The sequence below is a fragment of the Salarias fasciatus genome, chromosome 6 (assembly GCF_902148845.1).
Source record: "Salarias fasciatus chromosome 6, fSalaFa1.1, whole genome shotgun sequence".
Classification (NCBI taxonomy): Eukaryota; Metazoa; Chordata; class Actinopteri; order Blenniiformes; family Blenniidae; genus Salarias; species Salarias fasciatus.
The window spans coordinates 21,544,751-21,564,184 of record NC_043750.1 but is presented as its reverse complement, the minus strand read 5'-3'; the positions used below and the strand labels follow the sequence as shown (position 1 = coordinate 21,564,184).

Sequence of the window (19,434 nt, the reverse complement as noted above, 5' to 3'; positions counted from 1 at the left end):
TCCCGATGCAAATAAACTTATTTGAAGTTAATCAGATGTGCTCCTGGGATTCATTTTCAGTTCTGTCCGGGTCATCCCTCACTTGCTTTACATGAAAGTACAAAATCAGTGCAGCCAAAAATTCTCTAGACACATCAAGGTAAGCATCAGTCTTTCTTCCTCTGGCCTCTTGTTTTTAGAATAGATGTGTGGGACAAGAACTGTTGCTTCTGATTGGGTAACAATAATACCGGAACTGGAATTATTAATAATTATTAACAGTATTCTATATATAGCCACATAAAGGACCCATTATGTAAACCACACAAAGAAAAACTGTAATTTTTATTTTTTTTGAACAGCCCACATCTCTCTTTCTACTCAAATGCATATTCCTTACAAGAAGGCAATAAACAGTTGTTCCACTGGTGAAACATTTATTCCAGTTTTACAACAAAGACAAATGTCCTTAGTTATTTTGCACATCCAGGTTTATGTTTGTGTACAATTTAACATCCAGTAAGGATAATTTATAAGCTCTGTTTATTTTGAGTGCTTCACTAAAGAACCAGCTTCTATAAACTGTATTCAGTAGTTTCCTGTTTAATGAGGCTTATAACATTTTTGTCATTTCCATGTACAGAGACGAGTTGCCCAGTGTTTGGGGCCAGTCCAAACGCTATATCCAGCCTGTTTCCATGGGCTTCCGCTCCCCTTTACTGACAAGTGATAGCATCAGCCTATATCAATCTGCCCACAGGATGCTTTAATCCACCATTAAGCAGATGAAATGCTGCACTGAGCCGGCCGTGCGGCTGTGACGGCAGGAGCGGTTCTAAAATTTGTACGTGCGCCCCTCAAACCTGACCGCAGTCATGGACACCCTGCACCAAACCACCCGCTGCAGCAGAACACAAACCTCTTCCTCTTCGGAACTGGATCCAAATGTCTCCGGTCTCAGTATCCTCTATTTATATGCAGTGTATATTTACAACAGGCCGGATGATTAGGATGCTAGCGAGTGCTGCGAGAGCAGAGAGAATGCAGAGGCAATTTTCTTGGACTATTCCAAGGAGACAAGGAGTTTATCAGGGCGGAACCCTCTCTGATGTGTTCTCTGTCAGAGGTTCTTTATCAAGCAGTTTCTCACACTTTGTGGTTGATCCTAATAGGCAAATCCTGCAAGGCCGTGGTCTCTGTCACCAATATCTCCACAACTAATATAATCTACATTAATTTAACCACAAAAATGTTAAACTGACAATTTCATCCTATTTTTGTACAGAATTCATCTAAACATGGATGTCAGTACCAATACTGTTCTCCAAACATAAATGCACAATATATGCTGGACCAAGTAATTTGATGTTTGCATGACAGTGTGTTACAATTAGTAGGGACATTCCAGTGTCTGATGTTTCTGTAGATGTGTTTATTCCTACTGTGTGTCCTGCGTTTCGTGTTTTAGCAGCTGTTTGCTTCCGGAACACTGAAATAGCAGTGATCTGACCCTCTGCGGCTCTTTAAAGCACACACACACGTACGCACATATAGTTTGACAGTGACATATCAACAAGTGCCTTGCACAGCTGGAATGAGCCTTTCACCTGTCCTGTGAAAGGCTGAGATGTTCTGGAGTGATAAGCGCTACGGACAGAGCGTGATGAATGATCACCAAAACTTGGGCTTTCACAAAGGCCAGCCATCCGTTAAGAGTGCTTGTCATTGTGCTAAGTCGGGACATGTAATGATTTAGGCTTCCTTGACCTGTTTTCCAACAACTGGATTCCATACTCCAATATTGAAACTTAATTGTTGGGTTTCTCATTTATTTGTGATGTTATGAAATCAAATAGTAATACATCCTCTGAATCTGAAGTGAACCGGGAGGATGCTCTAAAATCTGAGTGCTTGTTTTCTTAAAAAGAAGGAAAAAAAAACTCTTATTTCTGGACTCTTGACAGCACCAAATGGTGACACTAACTAGTAATATCTTCACAAGCATTTGAAACAGTGGTGCACAGTGGAGTCAGCAGCATGTATTTTAATAAATGCAGTTTATTGTTACTTCTGCACGTTTATGAATTTCATGTTATCTAGGGCCACATAAAATGACATGTGACCCAGAGTTGGCCCACGGGCCTTGAGTTTGACACATGGCGTAAAGGAAGGAGCGCTGGCGATGTGCAGCATAGTGGAAAATGTGCCTTCAAAAATAATACCATTGCGTTAGCTGAAAGAAAGAAGTTCGAGTCTTCTCGTCCTGTGAACGCTAAAGTGTTCCGACTAGAGCAGTGGGATCCAGTCCGGCATTGTTATCTATCCATCATGAGGCCATTAGTGGCAGCTGTCAGCGTGGGCTTCCTCTCAGATGAAGAGATAATCCTGGGCAGCAGAGCCTGGCCTGCACCCAGCTCCTTTCTGTGTTTACCTTAGACGCCCATTAAAGCCGTGTCATGTCATTAATGTCTAAGTTCAAGAAAGGCAAGCTAATGACTTTATGGACGTTATGCTGAAGCTCGAAGAACTGCCACATTTAGAAGCAAGGTTCCAAAAGGTTAGGCAGGAGGAGGAGGAGGAGGAGGAGGATGGGGACTTTAATTTGTCAAATTCTGTCAACACCAATCAGAATCTCTCTCATAAGTCTGATTGATAAGTTACAGTTTTAGTACATGAGTGTATCTTCCTGTCCTCCTTCACTATGGGATGAATGTGTAAAATCCAGGAGTAACAGGGTATAAAAAGCTTACTGTGTTTGTTTCTATAGTTACACCCTTTGGTTGGTGTGTGTGCCCCATTTTTATTCTTGGCCGGTCAAGTGACGAGGTCAAGATTTATTTGGAGGACGCAATGAAAAGTGTGATACAGAATGCCTGGATGCATATGGTATCTCTGCTATTTGGCCCACGCTTACAGGAAGGTTGCTGAGAGGTTCACAGTGTTGTCTTGAAAGCATTACCAACCCCAATAAACTGAGGCATTTTGACACAATAAATTATTTAAATGACTAAAAGCACAACAAGGAATCAAACCGTCTTAATTAATTAGGCATCTCTATGAGAACAAATCCGCTCTTGCTAAATACTATCTGTGATATCAGTTCCAATAAAACAAAATGAAAAGTTCAGAGGCAAAATACTGGTAAAATGTTCAGGCAATATGCACGTATCACTTCGTCAAGTGTGTCAGGCTCAACTCAAAAGATGATCCATAAAAGGCTACTAGGTATTTTTATCTTAACATGACCTTGTGCAGCATACTGAGTACACATTCTCACATTCTCACTGCATCCAGTCTGACTGCTTGATCTCTCCCTGCTGAGCTTTTTCAGGACTGCTGTGAAAAAACAAAACAAAACAACAAACACTGAATTTGAATTTGAAAGCACTTGAGCAACACATACTGGTATAAGCACTTTTTTTTCTTCCAGTTATGACGTATATGTCAGTTTTGGAAAACAATAATGTTTGCCTACATCAAATATCTGCACCCGGTTAAAAAATAGATGAGGGGAGTTTCCCGGATAAATTTCACTCAGCTGTCAGTCACCATTACAAACTACTGCTGTGCTTCCAAACCTTATGGGAAAAAAAAAAAAATTGTAGAGCAAAACACAGTGTTTCCAAAGCTAGAGGATACATTTGATTGCATTTTGGTGTTAATGTGTTATTTATATATATGCTGAATTTATTGAAATTGTTAAAAAGAAAAGAGAGAGAGAGAGAGAGAGAGAGAGAGAGAGAGAGAGAGAGAGAGAGAGAGAGAGAGAGAGAGAGCAAGAAAAATGTGTTGAAAAGCTATGTGAGCTGTGTAGTGTTTACTTTGTGTGTGACACCATACACACCTGTCCTGCCAGCTGATGCCAGGTTGTTATCTCTCACTGCAGGACTGACGGTCAGTCCGGTGCCGTCGTGTCGCGACCTCAGAGGCGCCCAGACTCGTGAAGAGAAAACACAAAGCCCTCCACACATCATACTTTCACAAAGGTTATGCTGTTCATGGTGACAATGAGCTTTTTTGTTTTGTTTTTCTATTGTCAAATACTTGTTCAAATACTGAGAAGGAATTAAATAAATGGATTGCATTCCAGTATATTTTCCCCATAGAGTGTAAAGACGAAAAATTTGACCTAGACACAGACTGTTATTGTGCTGCAACTCACTGCTGCTTTCTTTATTCAGACAGTTCCCATCATTAAGGATATTTCATCTGTTTAAACCAATATGTATAATCACACACCACAACCTCACCAAGGATGCATCAGACTTTAAAATGAATTTCAAATTGTTTGTGGAAATACCTGGAAAATAGCTCTATCATCCTTAAATTAATGAACACATTTTTAAGTAGTCTTTGTCCTAAAATAGATAAATTAAAGTGAATTGTTAAAAGACTACATACATATGTGAAAAAAGTGTATACTAAGTGTTTTGGCATGAAGACGTTAAAAAAAAGAAAAGAAAGAAAGGGAAAACAAATCAAGGGCTCTTAATTGATCATTTCACTGTTGTTCTTTCCGACTCTTCTATCTACTTTTCAGTGAAGTAGAGGAGCAGGGTAAGTGTTGGCAGCACTTTCACAGTCTTGTCCAATGGCCTTTCTTAAATTAGCCATGGGGGCTGGAGGCTCCCTCCCTGCACTGACAGAGGGAGGAGTCTGTGCCTGTCACTGTCTACTGTTTCATTATTACCTGCGCAGCCCTGCAGCATTCACCACACTTGTGTCTGTGTGGCCACACAGAAACACAGAGACGCTGAGGACAGATTCAAGGCCCCATTCATCACAGAAAAGTTTCCTTTTTTTTTTATTAATATTTTTGCCTCATTGAGATAGTGATCTGATTGCCACAACTGACTTGTTGAATACTTTTGCAAGGCAACTAGCAGTGGACATGGCTGGTTGTCTGCAATTTTTGAAGAAGTTGGCATTTTTGAAATGCCTGCTTGCAACTTTTTTTCTCAGCTTCTGTTTAGCCTCAGTCAATGCAGATCCTTTTGACCCGGCTCACCTGCTTTACCACAGGTCTGGACCTAATGAAGATGATATCATCATCGCCAACAATGGGATCAGAGTACCATTTGGGAGGTCTGTGTTTCTGGATCCTGTTAATGATCTGGTGACAGAAGTGCAGCCAGGTGACCGCTGCCACATTACGGTTCTGGACAATGACCCATTGTCCCAGAAGCCTGGGATGTTGACCCCAAAAAAGTTCCCCTGTTCATTTGGACCAGATGAAGTGAAATACACTCATTTTGGATCTCGAAGCCCCAACAAGGACCGCGTGAAGCTGCAACTTCGGTACGACTCCCACACAGACACAGTCATAGTGCCTTTCATGCTGGAGGTGGAGGTGGTTTTCCAGCAGCTTGAGATCCTCACCAGGAATATGCCTCTCAATGTCGAAAAGCTCAATGGAGACAGCAACCCCATTGACAAAAAGGCTCTGGAGTTTTCTTATGAGGATGGCGTCACACAATGTAAGATTGCCACTCTGGTTGGTGCTGGCGGTCTCCCCAGGTATGGCACTCTTTTAAATAACCCCTCCAATGGCCAAATGATTGACTGTGATGAGTTTGTGAAACAAGGCATTCGCTACAAACACACTGCTGAAACCAAGTCACCAAACAGAGATTATGTTCCAATGATGGTTGAGCTGCAGGATAATGACGGCAACACAATAATGCAGGAACACTTTCAGATGATGGTCAGAATCAAGGAAGGTGCAGAGAATAGCGCTCCAAAACCCAGCTTTGTGGCAATGATGATGATGGAGGTTGATCAGTTTGTGATGACAGCCATTACAAGTGATATGCTAGCTGCTGAAGATGTTGAATCTGATCCAGATGACTTAATTTTTAATATTACAGCGCCGCTGAACCCTCAGCACGGCTATCTCATCAGTACAGATGACCAAAACCTGCCCATCACTTCTTTTTATCAGAGAGACATCAGAGATCTTAAAATAGCATATAAGCCACCTGCTGAAGACTCGGAGCAGGAGAGGATTTTCCAGCTGGAGTTTGAAATTGTAGATACTGATGGTTCAGTGTCGGATACGTTCGCTTTTATGATTGTGGTGAAGCCTATGAATACCTTGGCTCCAGTTGCAACCAAAAATACAGGGCAGCTATTGTTTGAAGGGCAATCCCGGGCTCTCTCGAGCTCCCAGAACTTGGAGATCAGTGATGAGGATAACCTGGAAGATGTGAAAATCACAGTTGTAGATGGTTTGAAGCACGGACAGCTTACTGTGCTTGGCACGCGCAGGAAATTCTTTACACCCGCAGATCTAGACGCCGGCATTGTTGTGTACCAGCATGACGGCAGTGACACATACAGCGACAACATTATTTTTAGAATGACCGACGGTCGTAATGAAGTGGAATTTTTGTTCCCCATCACTATTGCTCCCACTGATGATGAGCCTCCTATTATTAACGCTAACACAGGTCTGGTTCTGTTCAAGAATGAAATTATGCAGATCTCGCCGTTCATCTTGAGCGCCACAGATATCGATTCAGAAGATTCCACTATTAAGTTTGTCATGGAAGCGCCATACTCCACTGTAGGGGAACTCCTGCTGAGACAAGTAGAGCCTCCCTCTGATCCATCTCTCTGGAAATTCAGCGACACAGATGAAATGTTTGAGCAGGTGGTCACTGAGTGGTTTCAGCAGGATATTCTGGATGGAAAGCTCTTCTATCGCCACACTGGGCCCCATAGTACCACGACTGTGGTTGATCATTTTGTGTTCCGGGTCCAGGATGATAATGACCCTCCTAATCAATCTGGAGAACACATGTTCACCATCAAAATCCACCCCGTCGATGATCTCCCGCCAGAGCTTTTAACTGGCACCACTCTTCACATGACAGTCCAGGAATATGAGCTCACATACTTCAGAAAGAAATTTTTGTGTTATACGGATCTAGATTCAGACGACAGAGACCTGAAATATACAATCACTAAGCCTCCAACTGATACTGATGAGAACAATCCCGTCCCCTTGGGTGAAATTGTACTGACTGACAGCCCTGATACTGTAATTACAGAGTTTACGCAAGCCCAGGTTAATCACCACAAAGTAGCTTACAAGCCCCCGGACCAGGAACTGGGCATCACTCCAAAAGTGGCTCAGTTCACATTCATTGTGGAGGACACAGCTGGAAACACAGCAGATGGACTCTTCACCATTTTCCTACAGCCAGTTGACAACAAACCCCCTATCATCACCAATACAGGCTTCAGTGTGATGGAAAGAAGTACATATATTATTACCAAGAAGGAGCTTCATGCCACTGATACAGATACAGATGATGAAAATATAATTTTCACAGTGACCCAGATCCCTCAGCATGGGCTGCTGCAGTATTTGGGAATCGACATGCCAAATGGTCAAACATTTGTGCTTGAGGACATTGCAAATGGACGTCTAAGTTATATTCATGGAGGGGAGGAGTCACTCAATGATTTAATCAAAATTACTGTAAGTGATGGTTTCCATGAGGTTCCCATTAGCATCAAGATCACCATTGATCCCGTTGATGATGAAGTTCCAACGATTATGCTCCCGGCTGGTGTGCTCGGAGCCTCTATCGATGTGCTGGAAAATGGAGCGACGGAGATTACAAGCAATGTTATTCAGGGTCGCGATGAAGACACAGATGATCTCATGCTCACTTTCATTGTCGAGGAACCTCCTCGGCTTGGTGAAATTCTTGTTAACGGTGCTCCCGCTGAGAGATTCACCCAAGAGGACATCATCAACGGGGTCGTGGTGTACGCTCACACATTCGGTGAAATTGGCCCAATAAAAGAGCACGACTCTTTCAACCTTACTCTTTCTGATATGTCAGAGCAGTGGGTCGTTGGGGGCAACAAGGTCCAAGGTGTAACGGTTCACGTTACAATCCTTCCTGTTGATAGTATTCCACCTGTTGTCAGTGTTACGGGGCAATTTGTTGTACAGGAAGGCGAGAAAAATGTCATTACTCCCGGCCACATTCAAGCTGAGGATGTTGACACCAACAATGACGAAATTCTGTGCACCATCATTGTCCAACCAACATCTGGTTATGTGGAAAACATCTCTCCATCCACTGGTTCTGAGAAATCCAGAGCTGGGACAGCTATCACTGCGTTCACTATCAAAGACATTGCCCTCGGTCACATCTACTATGTCCAAAGCATCCACAAAGGAGTTGAACCTGTGGAAGATCGATTCACCTTTCGCTGCTCTGATGGTATCAACTTCTCTGAACGCCACTTCTTCCCCATTATCATCATTCCAACCAATGATGAGAAGCCTGAGATTTATATTCGTGAGTTCATGGTGATGGAGGGCATGAGTCTGGTCATTGACACACCGATTCTAAATGCTGCTGATGCTGACATCCCTGGAGATGAGCTGCACTTTGAGATCATTAAAAACCCCAAGCATGGTACAATACTCCAGCAGCTCAGCACTGGCACCATCCCTGTAGAGAGGTTCAACTTGGAGCAGATTAAAGAAGCGTCTAACATTGTCTATGAGCATGACGACTCAGAAACAAAAGAGGACAGCTTTGAGGTGAGACTATCTGATGGAAAACACAAAGTGGATAAAACAATTCCCATCATTGTCATTCCTGTTGATGACGAGACACCAAGAATGGCAATAAATGATGGTCTTGATGTTGAGATTGGAGAGACGAAAGTCATCAGCAACAGCGTTTTGAAGGCAACAGATCTTGACTCTGAAGACAAAGAACTGACCTATGTTGTGCGATACGGCCCTGGTCAGGGTTACCTTCAGCGCATCAGCAAATATGGCGACGTTTTAGAAAATATCACCCTGGGAATGAATTTTACACAGAACGAAATTGACAAACAGCTCATCCAGTATGTACACACAGGCCAAGAGGGGATCCGCGATTTGCTGAAATTTGACGTCACTGATGGCATCAACCCATTGATAGACCGCTACTTTTACATCACCATTGGAAGCATTGATATGGTTTTTCCTGATGTTGTCAACAAAGGCGTCACACTCAAAGAAGGGGGAAAAGTCACTCTCACCACGGACCTCCTCAGCACCTCCGACATCAACAGCCCTGATGAGTACCTCAGCTTTAGCATCACCAGGGCACCTAGCAGAGGCCACTTAGAGTGTACTGACTATCCAGGAGTTCCCATTTCCACCTTCACTCAACTGCAGCTTGCTGGCAACAAGATCTATTACATCCACACATCTGACGATGAGATGAAAATGGACAGCTTTGAGTTTGAAGTGACAGATGGTTACAATCCTGTCTTCAGAACCTTCAGAGTGTCCATCACCGATGTAGACAACAAGAAACCTGTTTTGACTATAAGCAAACTCTTTGTAGAGGAGGGGGAAACCAAGCTCATCACACCATTCGAATTGACAGCTGAGGACAGAGACACCCCGGACCACTTACTGCGCTTCATCATCACCCAGGTACCAGTGCATGGCCAGCTCCTTTTCAACAATACCCAGCCGATAACAGCTTTCACCAAGCAGGACCTTAATGAGAACCTAATCAGTTATAAACACGATGGCACTGAGAGCCAGGAAGACAGCTTCTCCTTCACAGTCACAGATGGCACCCATACCGATTTTTACGTCTATCCGGATACTCTGTATGAAACTCGAAAGCCCCAGATGATGACCATACACATCAACACAGTGGACAACGGTGTGCCACAGATTGTGGTTAACAAAGCAGCAGCCTCGTTGAAAGTCCTTCAAACGGGGCACCTGGGCTTCCTCATCACCAGCAAGGTGCTTCGATCAGAGGATCGAGACAGTCCCCAAAAGGTCCTGAAGTACTCTGTGTCTGAAGCTCCTCTTCATGGCTTCCTAATGAACTCTGCACAGGGAAATGACAGCATCAAGACATTCTCTCAAGGTGAGCTAAAAACACACTATTGATTTGTTTAAGCTTGAAAAAAAAAACCTGAAATCAAAGATATTACGATACTACAACCCTAAATTATTTTATGCAGAGCTGCAAAAATGTTCTTGGTTACCACAATTTGCCTTCAGTTCAAAACAACGTTTTATTGTTTTTGATGCATGGCTCTCAAAATTCCTGGTTTGGTTCACTCTCACCATAGATTTTTCATCTCCAAACAGCAAACTCATATTCACTTATACTTGATGAACAGTAAAGAATATTCATTGCCCAAAACATCTGTTAGTATATCCAAACTTGGTAGACAAAGAAGAGCTAGGATTTCAAAGGACCTGATGTTCTATGTGTAAACCGGTGGCTAAGCTTATTGAGATGATGAAAAAACTATTTTTATGAAACAGTATTCGTAATGCAAAGAGCAGTGATATTTAACTGGAATTTAATTTTTTTTTTTTTTTTTTTTGTATGTGAATGTTGCAAATGTTTTTGATTTTTGAATATTCGGTCTTAAATATTTCAAAACATGTTCCGTAGCTCCTGTCACTTTATTTGCAGCCTCAGGGTTGTAACTCAAACCTTGTAAAAACGGTTCAGCCACAGTTAATTCAGCTAACACAGTCTTTCTATATCCGTCATACCAACAGCTGATATTGATGACATGAAGATCTGTTACGTGCTTTTGGACGGGAGCAACGCCACCAGTGATATCTTCTACTTCACGGTTGAAGACAACGGTAGGAACTTTTTAATATTTCAATACTTGTACACAGTGGCACAAGAGTGAGACTCATTCAGAAGGATGAAACCCTGGCCTGAAGGTTTCTCTGCTATTTAATGGCTGCTTAAAGTTTAAACTTCCTGCTCTCTGTCAATCACCCGAGTGTTTGCATCACAAAGACTTAAGGCAGTTGGCCATGACTGACACCCGGTTCAGAGGCTCCATCTCTTTCGCCCCACTGGAAGAGGTTGCAGGGTTTAAAGAACAGGGGTCAAAGGGGACCAAAGCCAAATACTCCCTGTGCTTCAGTAAAAGTGAAAGACTACCATATGCTCTAATCTTCATTGTTGACGAACAATAGGGTCCTTTCCCTCAGGGTCCTCTTCAGACCTTTTTATTGTCACATTTCATCATCTGCTTGGAGTGATGCTGTAAAATGTGTATAGATGTGGACAAAAACATATTCAGTTCCTGCAATCAGCCTCAAAAATGTGTTTCCTGTTGGCTTGAAGCTCATTGGCTACCAGTGTGTGAGAAGTGAAAAGAGACCTGGTTTACTAAGCTTTTTGATATAAAGATAAAGATGATGTTTTAATCACATGTGATGGCTTCAGCCTCACAGAAAAGTTTCTAATTTGTTGTGGAAGACAACCCTTATATTTAGATGCCAGTGAGAGCAGTGAATCTTTCTTTCATCTGTTTAACTTGGGACACCACAAAAATGGTCTAAGTTGACTTTGATCAGTTGGGATATTTCCTGCAGAGCAGATCCACTGACCCTTAATAATTATTATAGTTAGACTTTGGTCATAAAATACATAGACTTACATCTAAATTCAACAAAAAAAAAAAATATATATATATATATTCAAGTACACCACAAAGATTTTAATGACACAACTTTTAAAATGTAAACTCTTTGGTTTGACATTTCTAATAAGTCCTTCAAATACTCACCAGTGTTACAAATATAGCTAAAGCGAAGCAATAAAATGTGAGCAGGTTGGCCGATGCTATTTAAACGTTGGCTATAAAATGCAAAACAAGATTTGGTAATGTAATCAATGCTACAGGGGAAGCTCAGTCTATTATTATGCTGCATCGAGAGGATGCAGTGGTGATAATACCACCACCAGGTCCATTTAGAAGGCAGCAGCAGAACAATGTGAGTTTGGCCAAATTATATAGTTTTTTCCAGCTAAGTGAGGCCTTAGACAGAAACTGACTGAATGTCTGTAATTATTACTTTTTGCCAGACTGTAAGTGAAGCAGATGGTAATTTATTTTCAACAAGTACGTTCACATCAGATGAAAAAAAAATTCCTTTATGAATAATATTTCTCATATTTGGAATTTAATGAGTTGTCCAATAGCAAAGTATTTTTTCCCGCCTGGTGTGCTTTGTTGTGCAGGAAGGCAACAGAAGAGCTTCAATTAGCTCACTGGTCTTCCTTCTGTTTGCTTAACAACTTCATTTAAGCTCCCAGGCATCCCAGCTGAGCCAGGTGCAGCCGTGCATGCTGGGACCTAAAACAGAACCAAGTTTCTGCATGACCATGGTTCACTCAAGAAAAAGACACCAGGTTTTCCTACTCAACTCATAACTTTAGTACAGTCAGTGTATTAATGTATGTAACTGCTACACTCACTGGAGACTCACCACAGGACATAAATACAACCACTGGGAGACGATCAAACTGGTAGCAGATAAAGAGACAGACGAGCAAGTCAAAGAATCACTGATCCAAAGTGTTGAAGGGGAGACTCCTGGGGGAGGAGGAGGCATTATCCTGGACATGTAGGGGCATGTGAGTGGAGAGCATGCTGATGGTCAGACTATCTGCTAATAAATCTCTGGGTGTGAGAAACACTACTCTGGTCAGTAGAGATTTGCACTGAAGGTGATCTACTTCAGATTACCTCTAGTAAAGTAAACTGTTTTCATTGAACTCTTCAATGATCTCAGAGAATTTTTTTTTTTTTTTATTAAAAATTGAATTGAAAATTAGCTTCAAGAGTACAGTATGATTACAAATGAAAGAGAAATTCAGAAATTCAAAGCCACGGCTACTTTGAGTGTTTTGTAAATTTGTTGTTTCCAAACAGAACAAAATCCTTATTTTTCCATCAATATTCACATTTTGAACAATATTGGCATAAAAAACTATATCCACTAAGAATATTGTCATTGTAAAAATTACTTCCAAACTTTATAAGAGTACTTTGCGATCCACCCTTATGACAGAGCGTCGGTCCACTCTGAGTTTCTCCGCGGATGCACTAAAATAGGAAGCTGCTCAAGGGGTCTTAGCAGCCCCTAAAAGATACCTGCCACTACATGCCACTGCAAGGATACGTCTTCACAAGTAGGTCATGAATACACATCTGAACCATTAACACATCTTCATGAAGAAGTGTGGCAGTTTGGCATACTTTTGCAGCCCTGATAGACTCAAATTTTGCCAGCATACATGAACAAGTATCCGGATATACGCTGCATCAAGATCCTTATCCAGAAGTTCCACAAGAATGGTGTCGGTGTGGATGAGTGGGTGATGGTGGGCTGGGGGATGGGATGTTGGACACAGGATGCTTGACCGCTCGGGGTGGCTGCTATAAGAGAGCAACAGCTGTGTCCAGAGGTTTGGAGTGGACGTTTAACGGACCTGCTGTCTTGTGTTTGAGTCCAAACTGTGAGAAGAGAGTATCAGGGCTGCAGCTGCAATATAGAAACTCCATCTGTTGTAAATAAGATGAAAGCTTCATAAGTCTAGGCGTGTATCTCAGAAATTTGTGAAAATAATAATTAAGTCTGACAAACTTTTATGATGATTAGATTTACCACAAATAAACAAAAACATTGAAACTTTTTTTCAATATTTCTAAACTTCCAAGCTTTGCTTGATAATGTTCTCCTGTTTGCAGCTCATCTTTACTGCTTCAGTACATTTTTCTGACACATTTGAGTCCATTTACCAGGAATATGATTTGTTCTGGGAACTTTTGTGAAGCATTTCCAGCTGGTGGAGAAAACCAGTGTGAGTCCTATATGTCTTATATCTGACTGTCAAGTCAGCAGTAATTTTATTATTTGCACAAATTATTCCTAGAATAGGTACTGCAGAAACAACCATTTACTGAAACTAGAGCAGCACATTTAAATCAATTTTTTTAGGATATATTTTTGAGAGATTTGTGATATAAATTAATTCTGTCTGTTTTTTTTTTTTTTTTTTTTGATCATTTGTAGACATAGTCATAGGTTTAGGAATAATGTATCTCAGTTTCACTATAAGCCAGGTATTTTTGAAGGAAACATCACAACAAGTCATCATAAAGTAGCAGAGCTGAAAGAACTTTTAAAGGTGGACCGAGCTGCAGGAAGACAGAACTAGATGACTTTACAAAAGTACTAGTTTCCATCAAAATAGAATAAAATTTTCTTTCACATTGAGTCCAATCTGGACTTTGAGTGCAGGAAATCAATTTACATTACGAAGGATGTAGCATGAAAACAAGACAAATGAACTTTGCAATGGCTTCTTGTGCCGATTTCTGTAAAACAGAACAGCAAAATAACAGAAACTTTTATGGAGTAGAAAGACAGTTGCATTATATTCTGTATAGGAGATCTGGGAGATCTAAAGTGTGGCCGTCTGCTTTATTAATGCGACTCACTGACACGTTCTCGCAGTGCAGCTGAAGGTCCACTCTTAACCCTCCAGTAAAGAAGCAGCGGTGACCTCAGATGTGAACTTTGGTTCATGTTGGGTCATTTTTTTTTTGTCTCTGCAGGGAATTTCTAGAGGAGATGCATTACCATGAGCACAAGTGACCAGGTTAGAAACTGCCTAAAGCCATTCAGGGAGACATACTGAAGCAATAAATACTTGCTTATACAAGTGGACACTCAGCTCCCATATATTATTGTCCATCCAGCACAGGTCCAGGAAACTAGAGGCAGAGATCCATACTTACAGTTCTAGTCTTAAGAGAAGTGAATTGTGAACATTTAAGATCGTAAACTTTGGAGTTTACTGGTCTTCAGTGAAAAAGCTTTTTTTATTTAAACTGAACGATTCATCAAACTATCATGAAAAAAGGCTCTCCCTTTCAGATAAGCTGATGTGTTCACTTTAACTTTTCCAGCAGCAGTATAACCGTAAAGATCTGCAGCAGGATCACGGACCCCGGTGGGTTTAGTGTTATGTGATCATTGAGAGTCGGAGCGAGGAATGCACTTCCTCAGAGACTCCTGACTCCACAGACAGAGCAGGGCCTGGAAGTGAAGCGGTATCCCACGCAGACAGGTGTGTACGTGAGAGCGAAGGCTCCGGGGGGATCCCCTTTCAAAGCCCGTGGCCACCCCACTCCCTGCCCTGCAGAAATCCAACCCAATCCCAGATAGCCCGATAACCCAAAGACTTCCAGACCGGGGGTGCCGGGCCTGGAGGGGCATCCCCCCAGAGGGGGCAATGATACTGGACGAGAAGGCAAGAGGGGCAATGAAGGAAAAACAGCATCAAATCGATAAAATCATATGAACAGTTCGTAGATTTCATCATGTTTTCTTCAATACAGTGTGTGTGCTCGTACAGTAGAGCTGCATGCGAGCCGACTCCACCGCTCTACACCCCGACTTCCTAAGTGTGTTTTGGGATCCTACATGTCACTCGTGTCAACAGTCACCAGAAGATTTAGTGACTCATGGTGCCACTGCTGGGCTGCTGGTGGGGCCCCTCGGCCCTCCTCCACCCCGGTTCTCACTTTCCTTCATCCATAAACCCTTCGGGTTATTGCTATTCTTCTTCATCAGTATGTTCAACTTCTTTTACATTTTTCTCTTTCTCCTTTTTGATGAACTACACACAAGCAGTAAAAAAAAAAAAACAAACAAAAAAACTAAATAAAGTCTTTTCTTCTTTTTTCCTCAACTTTGATTTATGTGGTCTGAGGGTTTAAAGGGTGGGGACCTATGATGTACGACCGCAGCGGTTATTATTATCTGCTCTCATATGGCAAAGCTGTTGCTGCCACTAGCCAAGCTGTCATTGAGTTACTTGTGCTTCGTTCCTTGTCCTTTTTTTTAGCCACACTAGTGACGTCACTGCAAGAATGGAAATGTTGGTTTATTGGCTTTGATCCGCAGTGAAATATCTCCAATACATTTGATTAGAATAGCATTAGGGTTTAAAGAGACACTCATGTTGTCCAAATATGCAGTGTTTGAATTTTTGATGAAAAGTGAAGTCATGCTGTCCGTCCATCCTTCTATAGCGCTATTCCTAGTTCAGGATCGGATCTGATCGCAGCGAATGATGGGTCAATGCAGGGTACACCCGGAACAGGGCACCGGTCCATCTCAGGCAAACACAGAGAGCCAAACAAACACATAAACACTTACAATCATACAAAGAATAGTATAGAATAGAATAGAATAGAATAGAATAGAATAGAATAGAATTGTTTTCATTGCCTTTCTACGGTGATGAAATTATAAAAATGTACATAAGAAATTGTAAAACTGTGCAACTGGTTAAAACAAAAGTACCCAAAAACAATACTCATTTCAGTTTTTTAAATTTTGGGCAGACTTTGGGACGTTTGCGTGATAGTCTGTCATTTTTTTGTCACACCTGCCCTTCTTGTGTCATTAATCCTGCATATGTTGTGGTGAAATGTAATATTTTTCACCTGTCACATTTGTTATGCTATTGGATTTCCTTAAATGTTGCAAGCATGTGTGTCGCCAAGCCAAGTGTTGCAAGTAAGAGGATGTAACTCCTGGATGGAGATTATTTGTAACATCCCGTGAAGATTGTCTCAGTGTCCTGAAATGAAGCAGCGATGTGAAACACGTGCCGCAAATGTCTGAAAGGAATGATTACAGATATTAATACATCACATCGTGCAGCATTCCTGACCAAAAGAATTCCTGGAAACCATGAGAGGAAACTAGGCTAATCAGTTCATAAGCAATTACAGGAAAAAAAGTCAGCTTTAATGTTTAATGTTAATATGTTTGAACTTCAAAAAACATTTAGTTTGTATGTAAGTTATTGACCAGAGTTGATATCAGTGGTATTTAAATTGTGAGCATAGCTGCCTGGAACCTCCACAGTATTAATATGAACAGGATGATTGATGAGGAAACACAATAATGGTGATGCTTGTCACTTGATGAGGATATTCTTAGATAGTTGCTCTTCCTTGCATCATGCGCACGGACGTCAAAGTCTCATATCGACCTTCCTCACCAGCGATATCTCCGGACTGACCCACTATCCTGCTGCATCTATGTATGGTGCCGGCAGCGCCGCTGTGTAAATGAAAGCTTGTGAAGAATGTGCTGTCAAAGGACACTTGTGCTGGATAAAATCTGACGCTATAATCTCTTGCATGTTTCTTTACTTTGTTGATTCTTTTGAATCCCCATCCCTTCGTCACTGCACTCTGTGTTCACACTGTTGTGAATAGATTTTAAGTTGAATTATGTGCAGGTCTCAGTCAGAACTGAGGCAGGAAAACATTATCATACTTCTTTAATACTCTTTTCGCTCCAGTGTCAGCAGTCAGCATTAATCATACTTAAACTAATTTATTAAACAGCTGCTAACAGGGTCATTTAGAAATATATGTGCCCTATAAAGCTTTTCATCCCAGCAGAAATTACGATGATTGTCAGTTTGAAAAGTTTCAGGAAATGTGAGCTGAGCCAGGCAGTTGCAGCTCAGATTAGACTGATCGTCAGCCTGATATAGTATGAAAGTCATAAAAATTGTCATAAAGTTTGCCATCAGTCAAATTTAAATCATGTCAGATAACTTCTCCACCAATTTTTTCCAGGGTCTTTTTTTTTTTTTTTTTTTTTTGGGTTTCTTTGTTTGTTTTCTGTTTTAAGTAAAGTTGAACCCTTTTTCATCTTCCTCTAGGATCCCATATCGATGCTACAGTGTAAAGTCCATCCTCCTGACTGGTTCTTATTTACTGAAACCCATATCGTCTCCGACCTCAGTGTCTGACAACACGTACAAAAAGCAGTCAGAGAAGCAAGATTACTAACTCTTACACTGTTGTGAACAATGCAGAGGCAGGCAGGGAGGCAGGCCGTGGTGGCAGATCTGGCCCACCCAGACTGCGGCCTGCTGTCCCTCTCAGTTGTTCTTCCCCTGAACGAACAATGCCGACGCAGGGAGGACGGGGAGCGAGGAGGGGGAGGAGGTTTGTGCAGTACAGCTGTCACTCTACTCCACATAATCTGGCGGGAAGGGAGTTTTTTGGGGCAACGGTACAAAGACTGAGCGAAATCTTTGATGTTAGAAAAAAACAGCTCTGCTGGTTTTTCCCCCTCTTGAGACTGTCTCTTGGAGAGGCTGAAATTGTGACTGATATTATTCATGCTGGAAAGCTGCACGGGGGAGGCTGTGCATGAACTGGGAAAACAATATGAACGAAGCATTTCAAACAGGGACAGTAGACCAAAGAAGTCACATGTACTGTTTGTACGGCAAAGGAAGATCACCTGTTGACCACACAGTGTAAAAACCCCACTGAGCAAACAGAAGCCACTCTCTCACACTCCATTTTGGCCTTTTAAAAGGTTGCATACATTTAATTTAGCAATCTGAAAATCCTGCCATCCTTTTTTCAGAAAACTGCAGGTGATACAGTGCTGTATTTTGCAGCAGCCTCTGTGTTCATGTCCCATTCATAATAACCACATTGTCTCCTTGCTGGAGGATAGAAACCTAAAGCTGCCTGATTGCTCGATGCCAAAACAGAAGCAGCTTTTTGTCTTGGCCGTGTTCATTTGATAATCCTTGATGATAGCCACTGACTAAGCTTCTCCTCATATCAGCTTCAAATGGGGCCGGCTGCCAGGACACACTTTCTCCAGCGCAGAAACGATCTGATAATTGAAGTTTGTCAAAGCTAATTTTTTTTCTCTGTAACTGTACATGATGCTGGAATGAAGGCATTTTGCAGGACCAGCACAGCCTCGATTCCTTCTTTAGTGCAAATTGAAAACAAGATTATCAATCCTTGCAGGTACATTCATTCAGTAGTTTAATGTCACAGAATAGAACAAACCTGTGGGTTTTCCAAACCCTTTTAGCCTCTGCATTTACACTTGAGAAATGCGGGGCGAACAGAAACAGACATGATGCATGTTTCCTATATTTTTAGCCATGACTGTGGGAAACCTGAGCAAGGAGCACGTCTGAGGCTGACTTTGCTCACTGGGCTTGACCGACTTCGCAGTAGGAGTGGCTGAATTCATGAGTCCGTCTGTTCATTGTAGATGAGAAATAAGAAGCCCTCCAATTTGTTGGACATGTCTCCAACCTTTTTCATGATAATCTACAGGTAACTGATTCCATCAGACATGCAGTACAACATTATTCCAGAAGATTCATGTCTTGCTATCAGCTCCATCTCAACATGCCCCTTGCCTGTCGGCGGAGCGTGGTTTGTCACCGGCTCAGTTTGGCTTCGTTGTTGACATGTGGGTCTGAGGAAGTGGGCCCCGTTCCCCCCTGAATACCCACACTCAGCCCCCCCAGTGTTTTCATTCTCCTCAGTCACAAGGCATAAAGACTTTCTTTTTCACTGAGGCAAATCTCAGCTCAACGCCGGTTTATTGTGAAGACAAGCAGAGGTTCCTTTTGTCTCTGTGCACCGTGTAATGTCTAGCTCAAGTTTATATTTCATCGTCTTTGAGACCAACAGCAACAGCCTTTCGTTCTGTTAAATTAATAACTTCCTACCTTCTATCAAGTTCCCTCCGTCTTACAAGTCATCTCAGAGTCAGCTCATTAT

General features: G+C 41.8%; 1 protein-coding gene across 1 annotated transcript in view; it reads left to right on the top strand.

The window, feature by feature from the left end:
* Positions 1 to 4,870: 4,870 nt before the first annotated feature.
* The window catches only part of LOC115389778 (FRAS1-related extracellular matrix protein 2-like), a 29,456-nt gene continuing 14,892 nt past the window's right edge, over positions 4,871 to 19,434 (top strand). The window contains exons 1-2 of the mRNA XM_030093354.1: positions 4,871 to 9,890; positions 10,541 to 10,630. Of these exons, the coding sequence (XP_029949214.1) occupies positions 4,871 to 9,890; positions 10,541 to 10,630 (5,110 nt within the window). The remainder of the gene's footprint in view (positions 9,891 to 10,540; positions 10,631 to 19,434) is intronic.